Genomic DNA, 17,135 nt, shown 5'->3' on the forward strand with positions numbered 1-17,135 from the left:
TTCATATATTCATCAGAACTCAGAGAATGTACAGCACCAAGAGTGAATCTAATGAAAATAATGAACTTTGGGTATTAATGATGTGTCAATGTATGTTCAGTGCCTATAACAAATGTACCACTGTGGTGTGGGATGTTGATAATGTGGGAAGGTTGTGCGTGTGTGGGGGCAGGGAATGTATGGGAAATGTTGATACTTTCTGTTCAATTTTGCTGTGAACCTAAAACTCTCTAAAATATAAAATTTATTAATTGTAAAGTATGTAATTTACCCGTAATAACATTAAATGTAAATGGATTAAACACTGATTAAAAGAGGGTTGACAGAGATTGTCAGGATGAATTTTTTAAAAACATGATCTAACTATTTAAGATTATATAAACTAATGTTTATAAGAGACACAGCATAGATTCAAAGACAGAAATGGGTTCAGAATAAAAGGATGGAGCAAGATATTACATGCCAACAGTAACCAAAAACAAGTTGGAGTGGCTATACTAATATCAGACAAAATAGGCTTTTGAGACAAAACTTTTTACCGAAGACAGTGAAAGATATAATAAAAAAAATCAAAATGTAACAATTATAAATATATATGCACCTAATAATAAAGCCCCAAAATATGCAAAGCAAAACTTGATAGAATTAAAGGAGGAAAGACAATTCAGCAATAAAAGTTAGAGACTCCAATACCTTATTTTGGTAATAGATGGAACAATAGCAACTTGTTGAGAGAAGATCAACAAGGAAATAAAAGCTTGAACAACACTATGAGTCAGCTAAACCTAATAGTCATCTATAGACTACTCCACCCGAGAGGAACAGAATACACATTCTTCTCAGGCACACATGGAACATTCTCCAGGAGAGACCATAAAATAAGTCTCAGTGAATTTAAAAGGATTGAAATCATGTGAAGTAGGTTTTGGCTTGTGCGATTCAAAAATGTCAAGGCCGGGGCACCTGGGTGGCTCAGCCGGTTAAGCACCCAACTTCTGCTCAGGTCATGATCTCATGGTTTGTGAGTTTGAGCACTGCATCAGTCTCTGGAGCCTGGAGCCTACTTCACATTCAGTGTCTATCCCTCTCTCTGCCCCTTTCCAGCTTACACACTCTCTCTCTTTCAAAAATAAACGTTAAAAAAAATTCAAAAGGAGCCCCTGGGTGGCTCAGTCCGTTAAGCGTGTGACTTTGGCTCAGGTCATGATCTCACGGTCTGTGGGTTCAAGCCCTGTGTCGGGCTCTGTGCTGACAGCTCAGAGCCTGGAGCCTGCTTCGGATTCTGTGTCTCCCTCTCTCTCTCTCGACCCCTCCCCTGTTTGCACTCTGTCTCTCTCAAAAATATTAAAAAAAAATTTTTTTTTTAATTCAAAAATGTCAAAGCCACAAAAGGGAAGAATGAGGAATGAGTTAGGTTAAATCTGACCTACTAAATGAACTTATTATCCTAGATTGGATACTGGATCAGAAGAAGAAAAAAACATTTCCTTTAAAAAAATCACTACCATAAGCATTCCAAACTTCTGTGGAAATTCAGGCACAATTACTCCCTCCAAGAAAGAGGGGGACTCTCTCCATAACTTGTTCTTGAAAGTGTTGAATGATTTTTCAGATGTTTATTAATCATTTGTATTTTCTCTCTTGTGAATTACCTGTTTTTATCCATTTATCCTCACTGTAGGTATTTCTCAGTCTGAAGTCTCATTGATTTTTTTTCTTCTGTTTTAATTTTTAAATTATAAAACAGCTTGTTTAAAAAATAAATTGTATAGGGGCACCTGGGTGGCTCAGTCAGTTGAGCATCCGACTTTGGTCAGGTCATGATCTCTTGGTTCGTGAGTTCGAGCCCCACGTCAGGCTCTGTGCTGACAGCTCAGAGCCTGGAGCCTGCTTCAGATTCTGTGTCCCCCTCTCTCTTCGCCCCACCCCTGCTTGTGCCCTCTCTCTGTCTTTCAAAAATGAATAAACAAAAAAATTTTTTTAATAAAATAAAAAATAAACTGTATAAATGGGCATAAAGGAAAAAAGGCCCTTTCATCTCCGCTTCCCACTCTCCAGATGTTCTCCCTCTTATTTTAGTTTTTAAAGCTTGTCTCCCACCCTTATTCTCCTTCGTTGCACTCTTTAAAAATTTCTAAATATTTTTTGTGAATTACTCGTGGAACAAAAGCATACATCTTTAATAGACTAGGAAAACAGAGTTTGCAGTGGAAAAACTGTATGTTAACCTCAATAGATTTTGTGATAAGTGTAATTTGAGGTTCAACACACACGTTTATGTCTATTTAAGAACTTTAAAATTCTGAAGCTCTCATAGGAAAGCATAGATATAATTAATACATAATCAGAAATAAGACCATAAACTACATGCAGTGAGCTAATAGCTTAAATTCTGGGCTGTTGGAAACCGTTCCATAGTCTTTGGTGTTATCCTTTGATTTGGAAAAGAAAGCACGCAGGAATGTGTTCACCTGTGTGGAACACAGCTTTCACAAGTGTGAGCTGAAATTGATATGTCACATAATAAACTCTGCATGGTACAGATTGGGGGGAGGGAGGGGTGAGTCATCTCTCACAGGATTAACTAACTGAACCTTTTGCATTTATCTGTCATAGAATAATAGAATTATAGAAGTAAACACCCCTTAGAACATCTCTTCTAACTTCCTTACTTTATGGGTGAAAAACTAATGCCTGGAATGTGGAAGACATGAGATGAGGCCCATACGGCATACACAGCCTGTTCCCAGCCATCCAGGAGTTAGTGACACTTGATCTGTGTGATTTCAGTGAAGGAGCCAGCATGTTAACAGCGAAGCTTTCACTCGTTCATTTAACAAATGAGCGAAACATTTATTGAATGTTGAAGATAGGGCATGTACCGAAGAAGGGGAGTCATTCAGGTCCTAAATGACTTGTAAATTAACGACTGTACATGATGTAGTAACCATTTGTTCTTTTTTCATTGCCAGTGAGGAAGGCCAATTGCTTTAGCTGCCCTGGAGCCTGGGAATGTGACATGTGGAATGAGAAATAGGCCTCTCTGTGGACTTTTGTGACAAACTGAACTTTTTTGTGTGTGTTTTTTTCCAGCTAGAAGAAGAGAGATCTGTGCTCAATAATCAGTTGTTAGAAATGAAAAAGAGGTAGGCTTTCTTTTTGTGTTTATTGTTGTGTGTGTGTGTTTAATGAGGAAAATGTCAGAACATGACATGTATGGTGACTGTAGAAAACACATCACCTCCTTATTGTTCAGAAGATTGGATTGTGATGGTTTGGTGCTCATAACCGGTAAATGATGAAAATTTATTTGCAAAAGTTACAGTCTTAATTACAAAGACAAAGGACAGGTTAATTTTTAAGCCATGGTCTGTTGAATTTATTTAGAAATGTTCTAAAATCAGATTGTCTCATTATACCGCTGTTACCTCTTCTTTTCAGTAACTGAAAATGCTGTAATCTTATGTAGAGTAATTGATCTGCATATAAATACTGATTGCATTATATAAAAATTTGAACTTTTCAATAATAATGTGTTAGCATCAATTTGAATGTTTCTGTTTTCTAAGAAAGAGCTTTCTTCTCTGTTACTCTTTGATGATAATCAAATGATATTTAAATGGAAACCTTCCAGCACTTTGGAGTAAGGATAAATGGGGCCACAGAAATAACTGTTTAGAAGCCTGATGCTTACGTATCTTGACAGTCTCTGTCTGCTCTTGTAAAATGTGCAGTTTGTGTCTAGAGAAATTCTGTGCTTTACGCTGCGTGCCGGGCAGATGGGTGGGTACTGTTGCCGAGAACCACAGCCCTGATGGTGGTTTGCTGAGTAGATGTGCGTCACGACAGTGACGTCCTTTTCTCTTATTGAAAACAGAACTAAACATAATTCTTTAAGAAGAGCTTAATCAAGAATTCATCCATGCTCCTGCAAAGTATTTTATTATTCTTTCTGGTCGGGAAGAGGAAGTTTCTCTCCCTGACCACTGACACACGTGTTTTCCTCTGGCAGTCTGCTCCTGCCAGCATGGCGGTGGCTTAGGAATTGAGGGCTTTCTTTAGCCCACAGAGATATTGGGATCCACAAGAAGCATTCCAAAGGACATTAGGCTTCAAGTCCAGGAGTGCCTTTCCTCCTTTCTTTAATTAAGAAATACTTAGATTCATTCTTACTTAAAGTTTCCTACCGGAATGCACACAGAATGCATCACTGCCCCCACCCCGTCCTTGTGTAGGCAGCCAGCTCTGCGAGGGTGGGCCTCAGGATATTTCCATTTTACATAAATAAGGCTCCATTTCTTTAAAGAGAACCTCCTTACGCAGTTATCAAGGATATGTGAAAAAAAATTGATAGGGCTCGTTCCTGTCACATTCTGCCAGGAGAGCATGGGAAAAATGGGCTGGTGTAAGGAAGCAAGTACTGACATTATCCCTTTGTGTTCACAATTCACAAACTTAATCTCAGGACAACCCCGCAAAATATATGGTGGGGCCTGCATTTATAAAGGGTGAAAGTAGAGCCCAGAATGTCAGGCAACTTAGCCAAGAACCCAGATGCAAGCGTAAGACAGAGGGTGTCAGATGTTTATGCTGGCTCTTTTCTCACTGTACATTTATTTATTGTTAATTTTAAATCTTTTTTTTTTTTCCTTTAAAGAATAAAGCTGCTATGCTTCGTTAGTCTTTTCCGTGTGACTTTAAATTACATGACTTTCAAAATGTGAGCAGGCCTGTGACTTTTTTCTTGGCTTAAAAAGGTAGAACAAGTTTGGGGGCTTGTTAAGGCCACTTCTTAATTCACCATCTTTGCTCCCATTTTAATTCCTGGATAAGTTTAGGAGAATGTCTCCTGAAAATCACTCTTTATATCAATAAATGCTGATAAACATGGTAATTGTTTCTGAAAGTGAAAATTTTGAAAACCTAACTTACCCTATTTAGCGCTGTTTTTGGTCAAATTAATCCTCATGGAAAGTTGTGTCTATTTCTGAAATCTGAATGCAGATCTATTTTAGCTAATAATTTGGGCCCTTAAGTGTCCTCTACTTCTCATTAAGTAGTAGGGTTCTTGTTATGTTGCATTTTTAAAGCTTGCCCAGTAACACTGTAAGGTATTTGCTTCATTGCTAGAATTTATTTCTTAGGTAAGTAGTAAGGAAAGAATCTGGGTAATATGTTCCCTGGAAGGGAAAGGCCCTTAGAGCCGTTCTTTCACACCGTGTTTATCTTCCCTTGATACCTTAAGTGTCCTCTAAAAGCCAGTGTGATAATGGATTCCTATGTAGATCTGTGTGTGTAATAGTTAAGTAAATTTAGCATGGAGTACTGAAAAGAATTTGATAACGCTCTTAATTTAAGTCTGGAAAGTACTTAAATCATAAAGATATTTGCAATGTAGTTGTTGACGCAAGAACTGAGATCTTAGTCAAGGGCTTAATTCAGAAGTGATCATTGAACATACATAGTCAAGATAGTCTGTAAGTGTGGCATTGAAATGGTCATTGTATTGAAGTGCAGAATTTAACTTCTGACCCTGAGGCACAGACTGCTTCTCGTTCAGTAGTAGGGTCTTCCTGTATTTGCTATGGTTTTTTGGTACCTAAACATTAAATTGCAAGCAATCTGTAGTTCAGGTTTTTCTCTTCACTTAAAAATACAATCGTTATTTTGGAAGCTGGTTTCCAAGTCGGGTGGACCTCTTTCAAACCAGGCTCCAAGATACCTGACCCAGCAGAGCCAACCTCGAATTGCTCTAACTGACCGAAGTGGACAAGTGTGCTCCCCTGTCCACTAAAGCCGACAGCAGATTTGGGAACATGTTTGGCCTTCCTCCCTTCTCTAGGCTTTTTGATGTCAAAGCAGGGACTCTGGAGCTCAAATGTTAGATGTGGACTTCTTGGAGTCAGAATTAATTCTGTTAGAGTAAATGTGGGATAGATGTCAGGAATGGAAACTGGTTGGCGACCCCGTCTGAGAGACCGGGTCTGAAGCCGTCCCGTGCTACTCCAGCTCGTTAAGCTCAGTGTGGGTTGCTGACTGTCTGACTGTCTCGAGCTTGCGCTACTTATCAATGCTCATTTCACCCTCTCTTTTCCCTTCCCTACTCCTGCTTCCTTTGCTCTATCTGTGTGTCTTTAATGGTAAGACTAAAGAAAGTCTATCCACGTTATAATAAATAAATTTCATATATTTTTAGTAAAACAACTTGTTGTATATATTTTTTGGCTGCCTTTGTCCCTCTGTGTCTTGCTTTTGTTTTGTAAAATATTCCTAGCAGCATACACACACACACACACACACACACACACACACACACACACACACACACCGGTTTTAGATCTATATACAGCAAAGAGCTTCAGTGAAAATTTAGTTCTCCTTACATTACCTGCATTTCTTTTCATGTTTCTAATGTTTGGTTCTTGCTATCTTGCATTTTTTAAGCTTGCCCAGTTACACTTTAAGGTATTTGCTTCATTACTAGAATTTATTTCTTAAATAAGTAGTAAGGAAAGAATCTGGGTAATATGTTCCCTGGAAGGGAAAGGTATCTGGCCCTTAGAGCCGTTCTTTCACACCGTGTTTATCTTCCCTTCTCGATACCTTCAGCAGCACCAAGTCCTTCTAGCCAGCATGGCTTCAGAGTGTAGCACAGGCGCTCCTGTCAGTGTGGTTTGTGACTCACACGTCAGTAACGTTGGCATATATGGTTTAATTTCGTCCCTCTTGGTTTGCACATTGGGATTAGGGCTTGGAAATAGCCCGAGAAGCCAGCAGTGAAGACCGGCCATGAAGACAAGCTGCCAAAGGCTATTTGTCCTGTCATTTGATGTATAAATCACAAGGCAGATCCCTCTCCTAACCATGTGTCTCTTGACAACTTGTCCAAGACACGTTCAGCCTGCCATCTTCTTCGAAGGCGGCCTCACTTAGGGGTCATGTGTACGTGAGAAGCAAAGATTCCCGTACCTTTTACCTTCTATCATCTGCTGGTGTCTTTGTCCCTCCCTGCCACAAAGACTCTGTGAGATTCTGGTTGCCTAGAGTTCTGATTATAGAAGAACTTAAATCTGTTCACCAACCCCCATATCCTGGTGTTTTTCAGTAAAAACAGTAAAACTACATTTTTCAAATTGGAGTTGTATTTCTCACCAAGTGAAGCTCTTGAAATAGTTTCTACAATGGAAGAAACTACCAAATAAGTTTAATTAAAACTTCAGGAGCCCAGGATTTTGTGGATAACTGTGGATAACATCAGATATTTACTTTCCAGGTGGAAGAATACCTATCTATTCCTCCCATTGAAATCTTTGCTTTGTTTTAACCTAAGCAAGACCCTATTTCCTAGCGAGGTATTCCTCACTTAGTAATTTAACAGCACCAATACCCACCCCCTCTCCAGTGTTCATATCATGCTTGGGTGTTGAATTCAAGAAATTTCTGTAAGTCTCAGATTCTTTTCTTACTACTTATTCTGGACTATAAGTGTAAGCCACACAATGAGATAAATGCAACACTTATATTTTCATCTTTATGTAGAATTTCAATTTACCATGAATCATGAGAATTCTGTAATTCGTGTGCCGGATATCTTGGGTCTCACTAACCAGACATACATTCTGCCATTTCTAACCTGGGCCTCAGTTTCCGACTTTTCCAGTCAGTTCTCAAACAGACTGAACCATGTGACATGCTCGTGTTTACCCCGTCCCTCCTTCTAGAACCGGGAGGGATTTGACTTCTTGTTCTTGAAGTTTTGGACTCACAGGTGATCATCTACATTAATGCAGTGTTGTAGGTTGGAGGGTCTGAGGACTAGCTGGGAATTTCTTCCAGTCATGTTTTTTCTAAAAATTTTTGTGAAACAAGGACTTTTTTTTTCCCTCTTGTTTCACACTGCATGTAATTTTTTAAAACTTTTTTTATTTAAAAATTTTAGATTTACAGAAGAGTTGCAGAGGCAGTACAGAGAGTTCCCACATACCCATCACCCCACATCCCCTGACACACACATATTGCACACTCCCTGGACATTGGTCCAGACTGAGAAAGTAATGTTAGTTCAGTATGCTTAGCTAGACTCCAGACTCTGTTCAGATTTCCCCAGTTTTTCCACGAATGTCTTGTTCCTCTTCTGGGATTCAGTCTAGGAAACCACACTGCATTCAGTGGTCATGCCTCCTCAGCTTCCTGCAGTCTGTGACAGTTCCTCAGTCTTTGCTGGTCTTTCGTGGCACTTTTTGAATGCATATAATTTTTACAACAAAAATTTAGATACACACACGTAAACACAGAGTAGCCTGCCCTTCTGGGTTATATCTATTGTGTCTTGCCCTCCTTCCCTGTCTTTCCTTCATCTTCCCCTTCTTTTTCCCCATCCCTTGACTCCAGGATAAATGTTTCTCTCTCCTTAAGACCTGGTCCCCCTCCCTCTGCTGACAGACAAATTCGGAGTCAGGCTGAGAACTTGAACCAAGTGCTCTACCCGTCTCCCTCCAGACTCTCCCTGTGCTTTCATTCTACACCCGGAAATCCATTTTAACATTTCTGTTCCAGCCTTTATGTAATTACCTGTCATTTCTATGAGCAACTTAATGTCCTTTTCAGATTCTGTGGATGAAAAGTAATAATCCTTCAGTATGAATAGCAGTAATAATCTTTGCTACTGTTTTGGCCCATGAGATCTCAAAAATACATTCTTGGAAGTTGCTAAAAGTAACAAATTAGTGAGAACCAATTGATACCTCCAGCATAAAACTGCTCTGCATGACATCCGTGTATAGTCGCTTTGCATGTGTGTATTTTAATTGTTGTTATTGCTTGGTAATAATTTATTCAAAAAGTAATAGAATTCAGCTGGGGTGGGGGTTAGATTTTTAAAAGAATTCTTTGGGGGTACAACAGTCTTGTTCTGTTGTTGTTTTTTTTTTTTTTTAATTCTACCTCTTCCAAAGTTATTAACATGTTTCTTTAAATTCAAATGGATACAATGATATGCAGATTCTGGCATGTCTATGCATAGGTAAACTTGTTCTCCCTCACAGTGAGTAAAATTTCAAGTAAAATTTTGCAAGCATAATAGCCTTAACCCCCTTTTAAACTTCCCCATGATACTTTTTTCTTTACGTTAACTCAAGTTAATTTCGTGTTTGTCATAGGGCAGTTGGACGCTGACTGCTCTCTCGGTTGATTTGTGGAATTTTTAACTCTTTGGTCTTTTAGAGAATCCAAGTTAATAAAAGAAACCGATGAAGAAAAAGCTTCCTTGCAGAAATCCATCAGCATTACTAGTGCCTTACTCACCGAAAAGGATGCAGAGCTGGAAAAACTGAGAAATGAGGTAGAGTACCGCCTGCGGCCTCTTTCTGTTCCCGCCGCCTCTTTCTGTTCCCGCGCGAGCCTCAGCTCACCTGTGTTTCAGGTCACGGTGCTCAGGGGAGAGAGCGCCTCCGCCAAGTCCTTGCACTCAGTCGTCCAGTCTCTGGAGTCCGACAAGGCAAAGCTTGAACTCCAGGTAAAGAACCTGGAGCTTCAACTCAAAGAAAACAGGAGGCAGCTCGGCAGCTCCTCAGGTAAAGTGCCGGCCGCCTCCTGCAGCTGAGCCGTTCCTAGTGAGGTGCCCTGGGATGGCAGCTGTTGCGCCGCCCCCTGCCTCGGCCCGTCTGCCTTTGGCTCTCCTCCCATTGACGCAGATAAGGGTCATGACACAGGTCCTCCGCTCAGGGACGTGCCTGCCATCCCCACCTCTGAAATGTTGGCAGCAATAGAGGACGTGAGTGACGGCTGCCCTCGCGGTCGCAGCCATGGGCTCTGAAATGCGCTGCGGTAAAGGGGAACAGAGGTGGCCCCTTCGTGAGCACGTGCCACTTGCTTGCTACTTTAACTTCCGGGTGGGTGTGATGGGCGCCCTCACCAGCCGTGGGCCAGCACGGTGGAGAACACCGAGGGGGTAGGGCCAGCATCTGGCTAGATCCCTTAGGGCTCCGGATGTGGGACAGGAACCCATGAACTGTTCTCAGAGAGGCACATTTGGGAATTTCACTTGAAAATACGTGTCTATCACTGGCCCGTTTGTTATAGTAACTCAGGAAAACAAGATTGCAATTTTTGTAAAATCCCCCCCTCCCCCCCCTTTCTTTGATATAAGGTAATACTGATACTCAGGCAGAAGAGGATGAAAGAGCCCAGGAGAGTCAGGTAATATTCCTTTCCTTTGCGTGGCTTGCTTGACATTTTTTTTAGTTTTTATTTTTTAAAGTTCATTTTGAGAGAGAAAGCACAAGTTGGGGAGGAGCAGAGAGAGAGGGGGAGAGAGAGAATCCCAAGCAGGCTTCGCACTGTCTGTCCAGAGCCCAACACGGGGGGGGGGGGGGGGGGGGGGGAGGGCACGGCTCAAACTCACGAACTATGAGACCATGACCCGAGCCGAAATCACTCAACCGACTGAGCCATCCAGGTGCCCCTTACTGTTTTGTTTGGTTTTGTTTTTTAATTTTTTTTAAGTTTGTTTATTTTTGAGAGAGAGCACGAGTGGTGGAAGCTCAGAGAGAGAGAGGAAGACAGAGGAGCCAAAGCAGGCTCCACACTGTCAGCATGGATTCTGATGCGGGGCTTGAACTCATGAAACCATGAGGTCATGACCTGAGCCAAAGTCAGATGCTTAACTGAGCCACCCAGGGGTCCCTACGCACTGTTGTTAAAAACCACTTAGCCTTTTGCATACATAATACATTCATATGGTGTAAACAATAAATAATAGTAAAAGTATATATGGTAGAAAGTCTCACTCCAAACACCATCTCTCTTCTCAGTTCCCAGACCTCCAAACAGGGAATCACTCTTATTAGTATCTTCAACAAATCTTTTCAGAGATTTAAGAACATGTCCTATCCTTTTTTTTTTTTTTTTTTTAACACAAATGGTGGCATATTACATAATCTGGTCTTTTTTTATTGTTGTATAGTATGCATTATGTGGATGTACTATAATCAGTTCCTTGTCAGCTGACAGGACATTTGGGATTTTTTTAAATCTTTTTAGGTGTATTATGAACAATGCTATAATGAATTATCTTGAATATCTGTCATTTTGCAGATATACTAGTATTTTTCTAGGATAGATTCGTAAAAGTAGAATTACTCGGTCAAAAGATTCCTTGCTCCTCTTGACCTTAAAAAGACAGAGTTCTTTTTTGTTAATTTTTTTAATGTTTGTTAATTTTTGAGAGAGAGGAACACAGAGCGTGTGCAGGGGCAGAGAGAGGGAGACAGAATCAGAAGCAAGCTTCCGGCTCTGAGCTGTCAGCACAGAGCCCGATGTGGGGCTCAAACTCAAGAATCGCAAGATCATGACCTGAGCCAAAGTCAGGTGCCTAACCAACTGAGCCACCCAGGTGCCCCAAAAAGACAGATCTTGAAAGCTGTTTCCCTAAAGCCAAAATTACCAAAACAGACTTAGCCTTAAAAAGGGATTATAAGGAGGCAAACTGTTTTGTATTTGGAAATATAATTGCACATAGCAACTAACTTCCACCTTCAATTTTAGCACTATATGTTGGATATATTTATCCTGTTCAAAATTCAAAAGTACAAAAGCCAGCATGTTCATATTTATTTTACCATTCTTTTTTTTTTTTTTTTTTGAGAGAGCGTGAGTAGGGAAGGGGCAGAGAGAAAGAGACACACACACAGAATCTGAAGCAAGCTCCAGGCTCTGAGCTGTTAGTAAAGAGCCCGACACGGGGCTCGAACTCAAGAACCATGAGGTTATGACCTGAGCCGAAGTCGGACACTTAACCGACTGAACCACCCAGGTGCCCCCATCATCTTTAAATAAAAGCAAAGTTCAGTGAGTTTGTGATTTGCTTTAGTCATCTGCTATCTATCTCTTTTGAAAGATATGAAAGGATTCAACAGATGCACTGACTCCCCCTGGATAGTGTTGTCTGCTTAGTCTGTGTGTCCAAGAAGCATAGACTCCATTAACAGTGTTTTCTTTTCCCCTCTCCTTTCTGCTTCCATTTGTTTCATCTGCCGCTGCCAACACTTTTCTTCCAATCAGCAAATGGTTTGTTTTATGTTTCCTAATTTGTGAGCGTGTGTGTGTGTGTGTGTGTGTGTGTGTGTGTGTGTGTGGTTCCCCACTATACCTACATCCATTTTGTGGCTTTTTCTTCCTCCTGAATTGTAGCTCCTAACAGGGTAAAGTCTTAGAAAATGTAAGCCTCCCGTCAGTATTGGAAGGGGTATTCTGCAGAGAATCACAAAGCCAGTGATTGCTAGCTTTGTTTCGTAACTTGCCCCGGCAGGGGAATAAGGCCAAATCTTTCTTTCTTTTTTTTTTTTAATGTTTTTTTAATGTTTTTTTATTTTTGAGAGAGACAAAGACAGAGTGTGAGCAGGGGCGGGGCAGAGAGAAAGGGAGACAGAATCCGGAACAGGCTCCAGGCTCCAAGCTGTCAGCACAGAGCCTGACGCGGGGCTTGAACTCACAAACCGTGAGATCATGACCTGAGCTGAAGTCAGACGCTTAACCGACTGAGCCACCTAGGCGCCCCAAAGCCAAATATGTCTTTAAAACATGAAATACATAATTTTTAATATTGTAAAGTAGGACTTAGGTATTTAGAGTGATTGGACCTTTTTATTATAAGTAGAAGAGGGGAAAAAACATTTTGTTTTTAGAGCGCCCTTGATTTCAAAGGAGATGTTAGGACAAGAGTGTCTCCTCCTGATGGTCACCTTGTTACCCCACTGCTCAGTGAATCTTGGTACAGGTGCTGGCCACACGTGTGCTACCTGGGCTCTGCCCTGTCACTGTGTGCCAGAGTGTCTCCTCAGCTGAAGGGAGCCGGAGCCCTCTCTTGAAAACACCTTCGTTTTGCTCTGAAGATGACGTTTGTTTACTGTGCCACCATGACCAATGAGTAAATGTTAAACGGTGGTCTGAGGAGAATTTCTGTGAACTTTTTCCAATCTACAGAACATCAAAGTTCTGCATCTGTTCTACAGTTCAATGGGACAGCTAATTGGTTCCGCTTTTTGTAGGGTCTTGCTGATGTCCATGTGTATATATAAAGCGTTTAAACGTGGGTTCAGGAATGGCCACTATCTCCCCCTCCTGTGAGTCCAGCACACCCTGTAGCCATAGCGTGAGAGTATACTTTCATACCACATCCATCCTCCAGCATACACACTCTAGACATTTGACACATCTGTTTCTCTCCCCACCCCCCCCCCCGGGACAAATCAGATTGATTTCCTAAATTCAGTAATAGTGGACCTTCAGAGGAAGAATCAAGACCTCAAGATGAAGGTGGAGATGATGTCAGAGGCAGCCCTGAATGGGAACGGCGATGACCTAAACAATTATGACAGGTATTTTATATTAAGCAATACTAACCAGAACCTTAGCTCCATCTAAATAAAGGTTTTTAAAAGTAGGTTCCAGGGGATTGGAGAAATCATTGCCTTGTGGTTACTTGTCCACAAATGGAGTTACACAAATCTGGCAAGAGAATGATACACTGCGAATGGTTCGATGTGAAAATTCTAAATGTGGACTGTAGAACTTAACACTCAAGGCTCCCAGACATGGCCATAATTCGTTCTTATTTTTTGTTGTGAGTGATACTGTCTCCTGAGTTTCTTCTTACAGAGAGGAGTTTCTGATTATGCACGTTAACATTTGTAGCGATGACCAGGAGAAACAGTCCAAGAAGAAACCTCGCCTCTTCTGTGACATATGTGACTGCTTTGACCTCCACGACACAGAGGATTGTCCCACGCAGGCGCAGGTGTCAGAGGACCCCCCCCATTCCACACACCACGGCAGTCGGAGCGAGGAACGCCCGTACTGTGAAATCTGCGAGGTGTTTGGGCACTGGGCCACCAACTGCAACGACGACGAGACTTTCTGATGAAGCCCCGGCCCCTCCCCCGCGCCCGGCGCCTCCCCCGCACCGGCTCCTCCGGGCACCGGCTCCACCCGCACCACCGGCTCCACCCGCACCGGCGCGGAGGCAGCTGGACACCAGCATTGTGCGGCGGCATTCAGCGGAACTCACGTTATTTTTGACCCCCGTCAACAAATCGAAGAGAATATTTTGATCTTCAGTACATCACCCTTTTAGTCCCCCCCCCCCCAGAAGTTAATAAATACTTAGTAGGTGAGATTTCACCTCTAATTTTGTCTTCTTGATTTTTAAAAGTTCTAACAAGACGTTGCACCAGATGCCATTACATTCACTGTCCCTAGGGAAGCCTCATAGAACAATTCCTACCCTTACAATACCTTATTTAAGTAACTTTAAATTATGCTGTTACTTTTCATATTTGCACTAAAATTTTTCCAGGCTGCATTTGTATATTTAGATGTTTTGGTTAAGCTTTGACACTGGAATGAGTTGGAAAAATGTGCCATTTTGCATTTTCATCTACTCATTTAAAGTATTTTATTCTTAAAGAAGTATCTGAGCTCTTTGCACTACCTGATGTCAGTAGTGCCTTTATTTCAGGCTTGATAATACTTAGGTGTGATTATAAAATCATGAAACAGGTAACAGGAGGGGGAAGCCCCCAAACTGCTGTGGGGACATTTTATAATCTATATGCTGCACCTACTTACTCTACTGTGGTGTTTTGTTTATTGGTTTTTGCATAATTTCAGCTTCTATATATTATATGTATATATTTTTTAAAAATCTATATTTTGGGACAAAATACAATGTCTTTCTTTTCAGATTTTTACCTTTATGAAAAAGAAAACACACCAGGACATAATGGACTAGGCCCGAAGTGATATCACGTGGCTTTGCAACTAGTTTTTTTTTCCATTTTCATTTTGTTTCTTTATCAGATATAAATACCTGGGAGAATTTTCTCTAAATCTTTTTCCTTCTTCAGCAGATATCCCCAGCAGTCAATTAGATAATAAGCCACTATTAAAACACCTAAATTAACCAATCTACAACCTTTACAAGTTTTTTTTAAAACTGTTTTTAGATGAATGTACGATGAGAAATTCAACATTGATAATTTTGGATTTTCTTATCACAAAAAAATAAAATGAAGGACCTCAACCATCAGAAGTTTATCAACCAGTTTGAATCTATTTATCTCACTTGAATGTCTTCTACAATATGTAAAAAGTAATGTATCTTCCGTGCTACATGTATAGTAAGAACTTCTATAATTGTATATATGCCTTTGATGTATTTTTTCCCTCAAGATTATCAAATGTGTGTCTGACAAGTGAAAAATCTGTAATTAGTTAAAATTTTTGGTTATAAACATTATAATAGGAAGTGTTTCACAAACAAAATGTAAAGCAGTATTAAAATTTGAGCAAACGAGTGTTCTGTATCTACTTTAATAAATGGTTATTCTTTTTTGCCAGTGGTAGTAAACATATTCTTCCCAGGTTTATTTGTCATAATGTTTTCTTTTTCTTTAAATGAGTGAGCACTATAGATCTAAATAGTAATTTCTACTGCAGTCTTGTTGATAAACAGCTTTTAAGAAATTGTTATATCCTCATCTCAAAGCATCCTATGACCCACTTAAAATAAATACCTAACGGGGGCGCCTGGGTGGCGCAGTCGGTTAAGCGTCCGACTTCAGCCAGGTCACAATCTCGCGGTCCGTGAGTTCGAGCCCCGCGTCAGGCTCTGGGCTGATGGCTCAGAGCCTGGAGCCTGTTTCCGATTCTGTGTCTCCCTCCCTCTCTGCCCCTTCCCCGTTCATGCTGTGTCTCTCTCTGTCCCAAAAATAAATAAACATTGAAAAAAAATTAAAAAAAAATACCTAAGGTTGTTATCCATTGCTATATCACACTGTATTACCTGACAAAAATATAAACGGCACCACGTAGCACCAACTACCTAATAATCCGTGATGTTTTGGAAAGAAACCCTGAAAATTGCTGTGATATTTAGCGAAATGATTACTGAACCAAACATTTGTTTTATGAGCACAGACTCCCCAACAGGTCGATATTTCCAAAGCAGAGTTATTAGTTGAACAAGAACAATACTTTTACCTCCTTAAATGATACCTTGACACTAGTCCTTGACTTCACTACTAACCATAGGGAATTAAAAGACTCAAACTGTTTTAACTTCTTGTGGTAATCGTTTCGCAGTATATACTTACAGTCAAATCCTGTTGTATACACCTGAAACTAATATGATGTTATATGTCAATGATATCAATAAAAACTACAGAAGAAAACACTAAGGTCTGCAATATTTATAGGGCAACTACCGCAGTATAGCAACGTTTCCAAACATCGGATCCCTATACAAGTTAAACACCCATGTTGATCATTACCTAGCATTGTGATCCTTTGGGAGAAGGATAGTTTATCATCCTGCTCTTGCTCATTTACATGCATGCATGCTTGGGATTTCACTAGCCTTGGGCATCTCACCTCTTCACCGTAAGTTTTGCCCTAATATAAGAGTTTGTGACAAGGCCTGCTGAGAACATTTATTTTCACGGTGCTAAAATAATACACCTTTTCAGTTGGGCAAAAAAGTCTGTACCTGTGGTAAGAATTTGTGATATAGATTGAGAATCACTGTGAAAACCGGGTTGAGAATGAGGGCATGAAACAGCATTGAGTAGAAACACGTTATTTTAAAATTTAAAGGGTTTTGCTAAAATCATGGAATTGAGAGTGCCAGTGTGTATGTATGATTGATTGGTTGCTTTTCAGCATCATCCCCAAATTCTGCTGTTTGTTTACTCAGACTCATGGGTGAGTCCTTTCTTCATAACAAAGTGTGTGTAAAGGATTGAATAGAGCTATCCACTCGAAGAGCAAATGTTTTCAAGCCTCTTTCACATCCCAGACAATTTCCACCCTCGAAGTATTAAAACGAATGAATCATTCTAAAACAATAGTTATTAAGCAATTAAATTCCAGGCACCCTGCTAAGTTTTTAAAATGAAACACGACGTAAATTCCACCCTCTTGATTCTCACAACTCAAAAGGTAACTCTCACAACTCAAAAGGTAACATACGAATTTTACTAACGGAGTGGGAACTGGATTCCACATGGGATATTATCTTTGTGAAATACAATGCAGTGAATCTACTGGCAAGAGCTAAACAGACAAGTTTGTCGCAGCCG

The 17,135-nt window shown here is 40.5% G+C and overlaps 1 protein-coding gene and 1 long non-coding RNA gene across 11 annotated transcripts in view; one reads left to right on the forward strand and one right to left on the reverse strand.

Moving 5' to 3' along the window:
* Positions 1–15,421, forward strand: part of CLIP1 (CAP-Gly domain containing linker protein 1) — a 124,813-nt gene extending 109,392 nt beyond the window's left edge. For 9 of the 10 annotated variants that reach the window (XM_053206649.1, XM_053206653.1, XM_053206654.1 and 6 more), the window contains 6 exons: positions 3,094–3,146; positions 9,223–9,340; positions 9,422–9,572; positions 10,148–10,197; positions 13,252–13,376; positions 13,693–15,421. In XM_053206649.1, coding sequence (XP_053062624.1) covers positions 3,094–3,146; positions 9,223–9,340; positions 9,422–9,572; positions 10,148–10,197; positions 13,252–13,376; positions 13,693–13,918 — 723 coding nt within the window. In that variant the 3' untranslated portion in view covers positions 13,919–15,421. The remainder of the gene's footprint in view (positions 1–3,093; positions 3,147–9,222; positions 9,341–9,421; positions 9,573–10,147; positions 10,198–13,251; positions 13,377–13,692) is intronic. The other variant, XR_008291902.1, reaches the window with a different exon arrangement.
* Positions 14,476–16,992, reverse strand: LOC128312508 (uncharacterized). The gene is made up of 2 exons (XR_008291905.1): positions 15,804–16,992; positions 14,476–15,572 (listed from the first exon to the last, which is right to left on the reverse strand). It is a non-coding gene; the product is annotated as an uncharacterized LOC128312508 (long non-coding RNA).
* Between the last annotated feature and the right edge of the window lie 143 nt (positions 16,993–17,135).

Source organism: Acinonyx jubatus, chromosome D3 (assembly GCF_027475565.1).
Source record: "Acinonyx jubatus isolate Ajub_Pintada_27869175 chromosome D3, VMU_Ajub_asm_v1.0, whole genome shotgun sequence".
NCBI lineage: Eukaryota > Metazoa > Chordata > Mammalia > Carnivora > Felidae > Acinonyx > Acinonyx jubatus.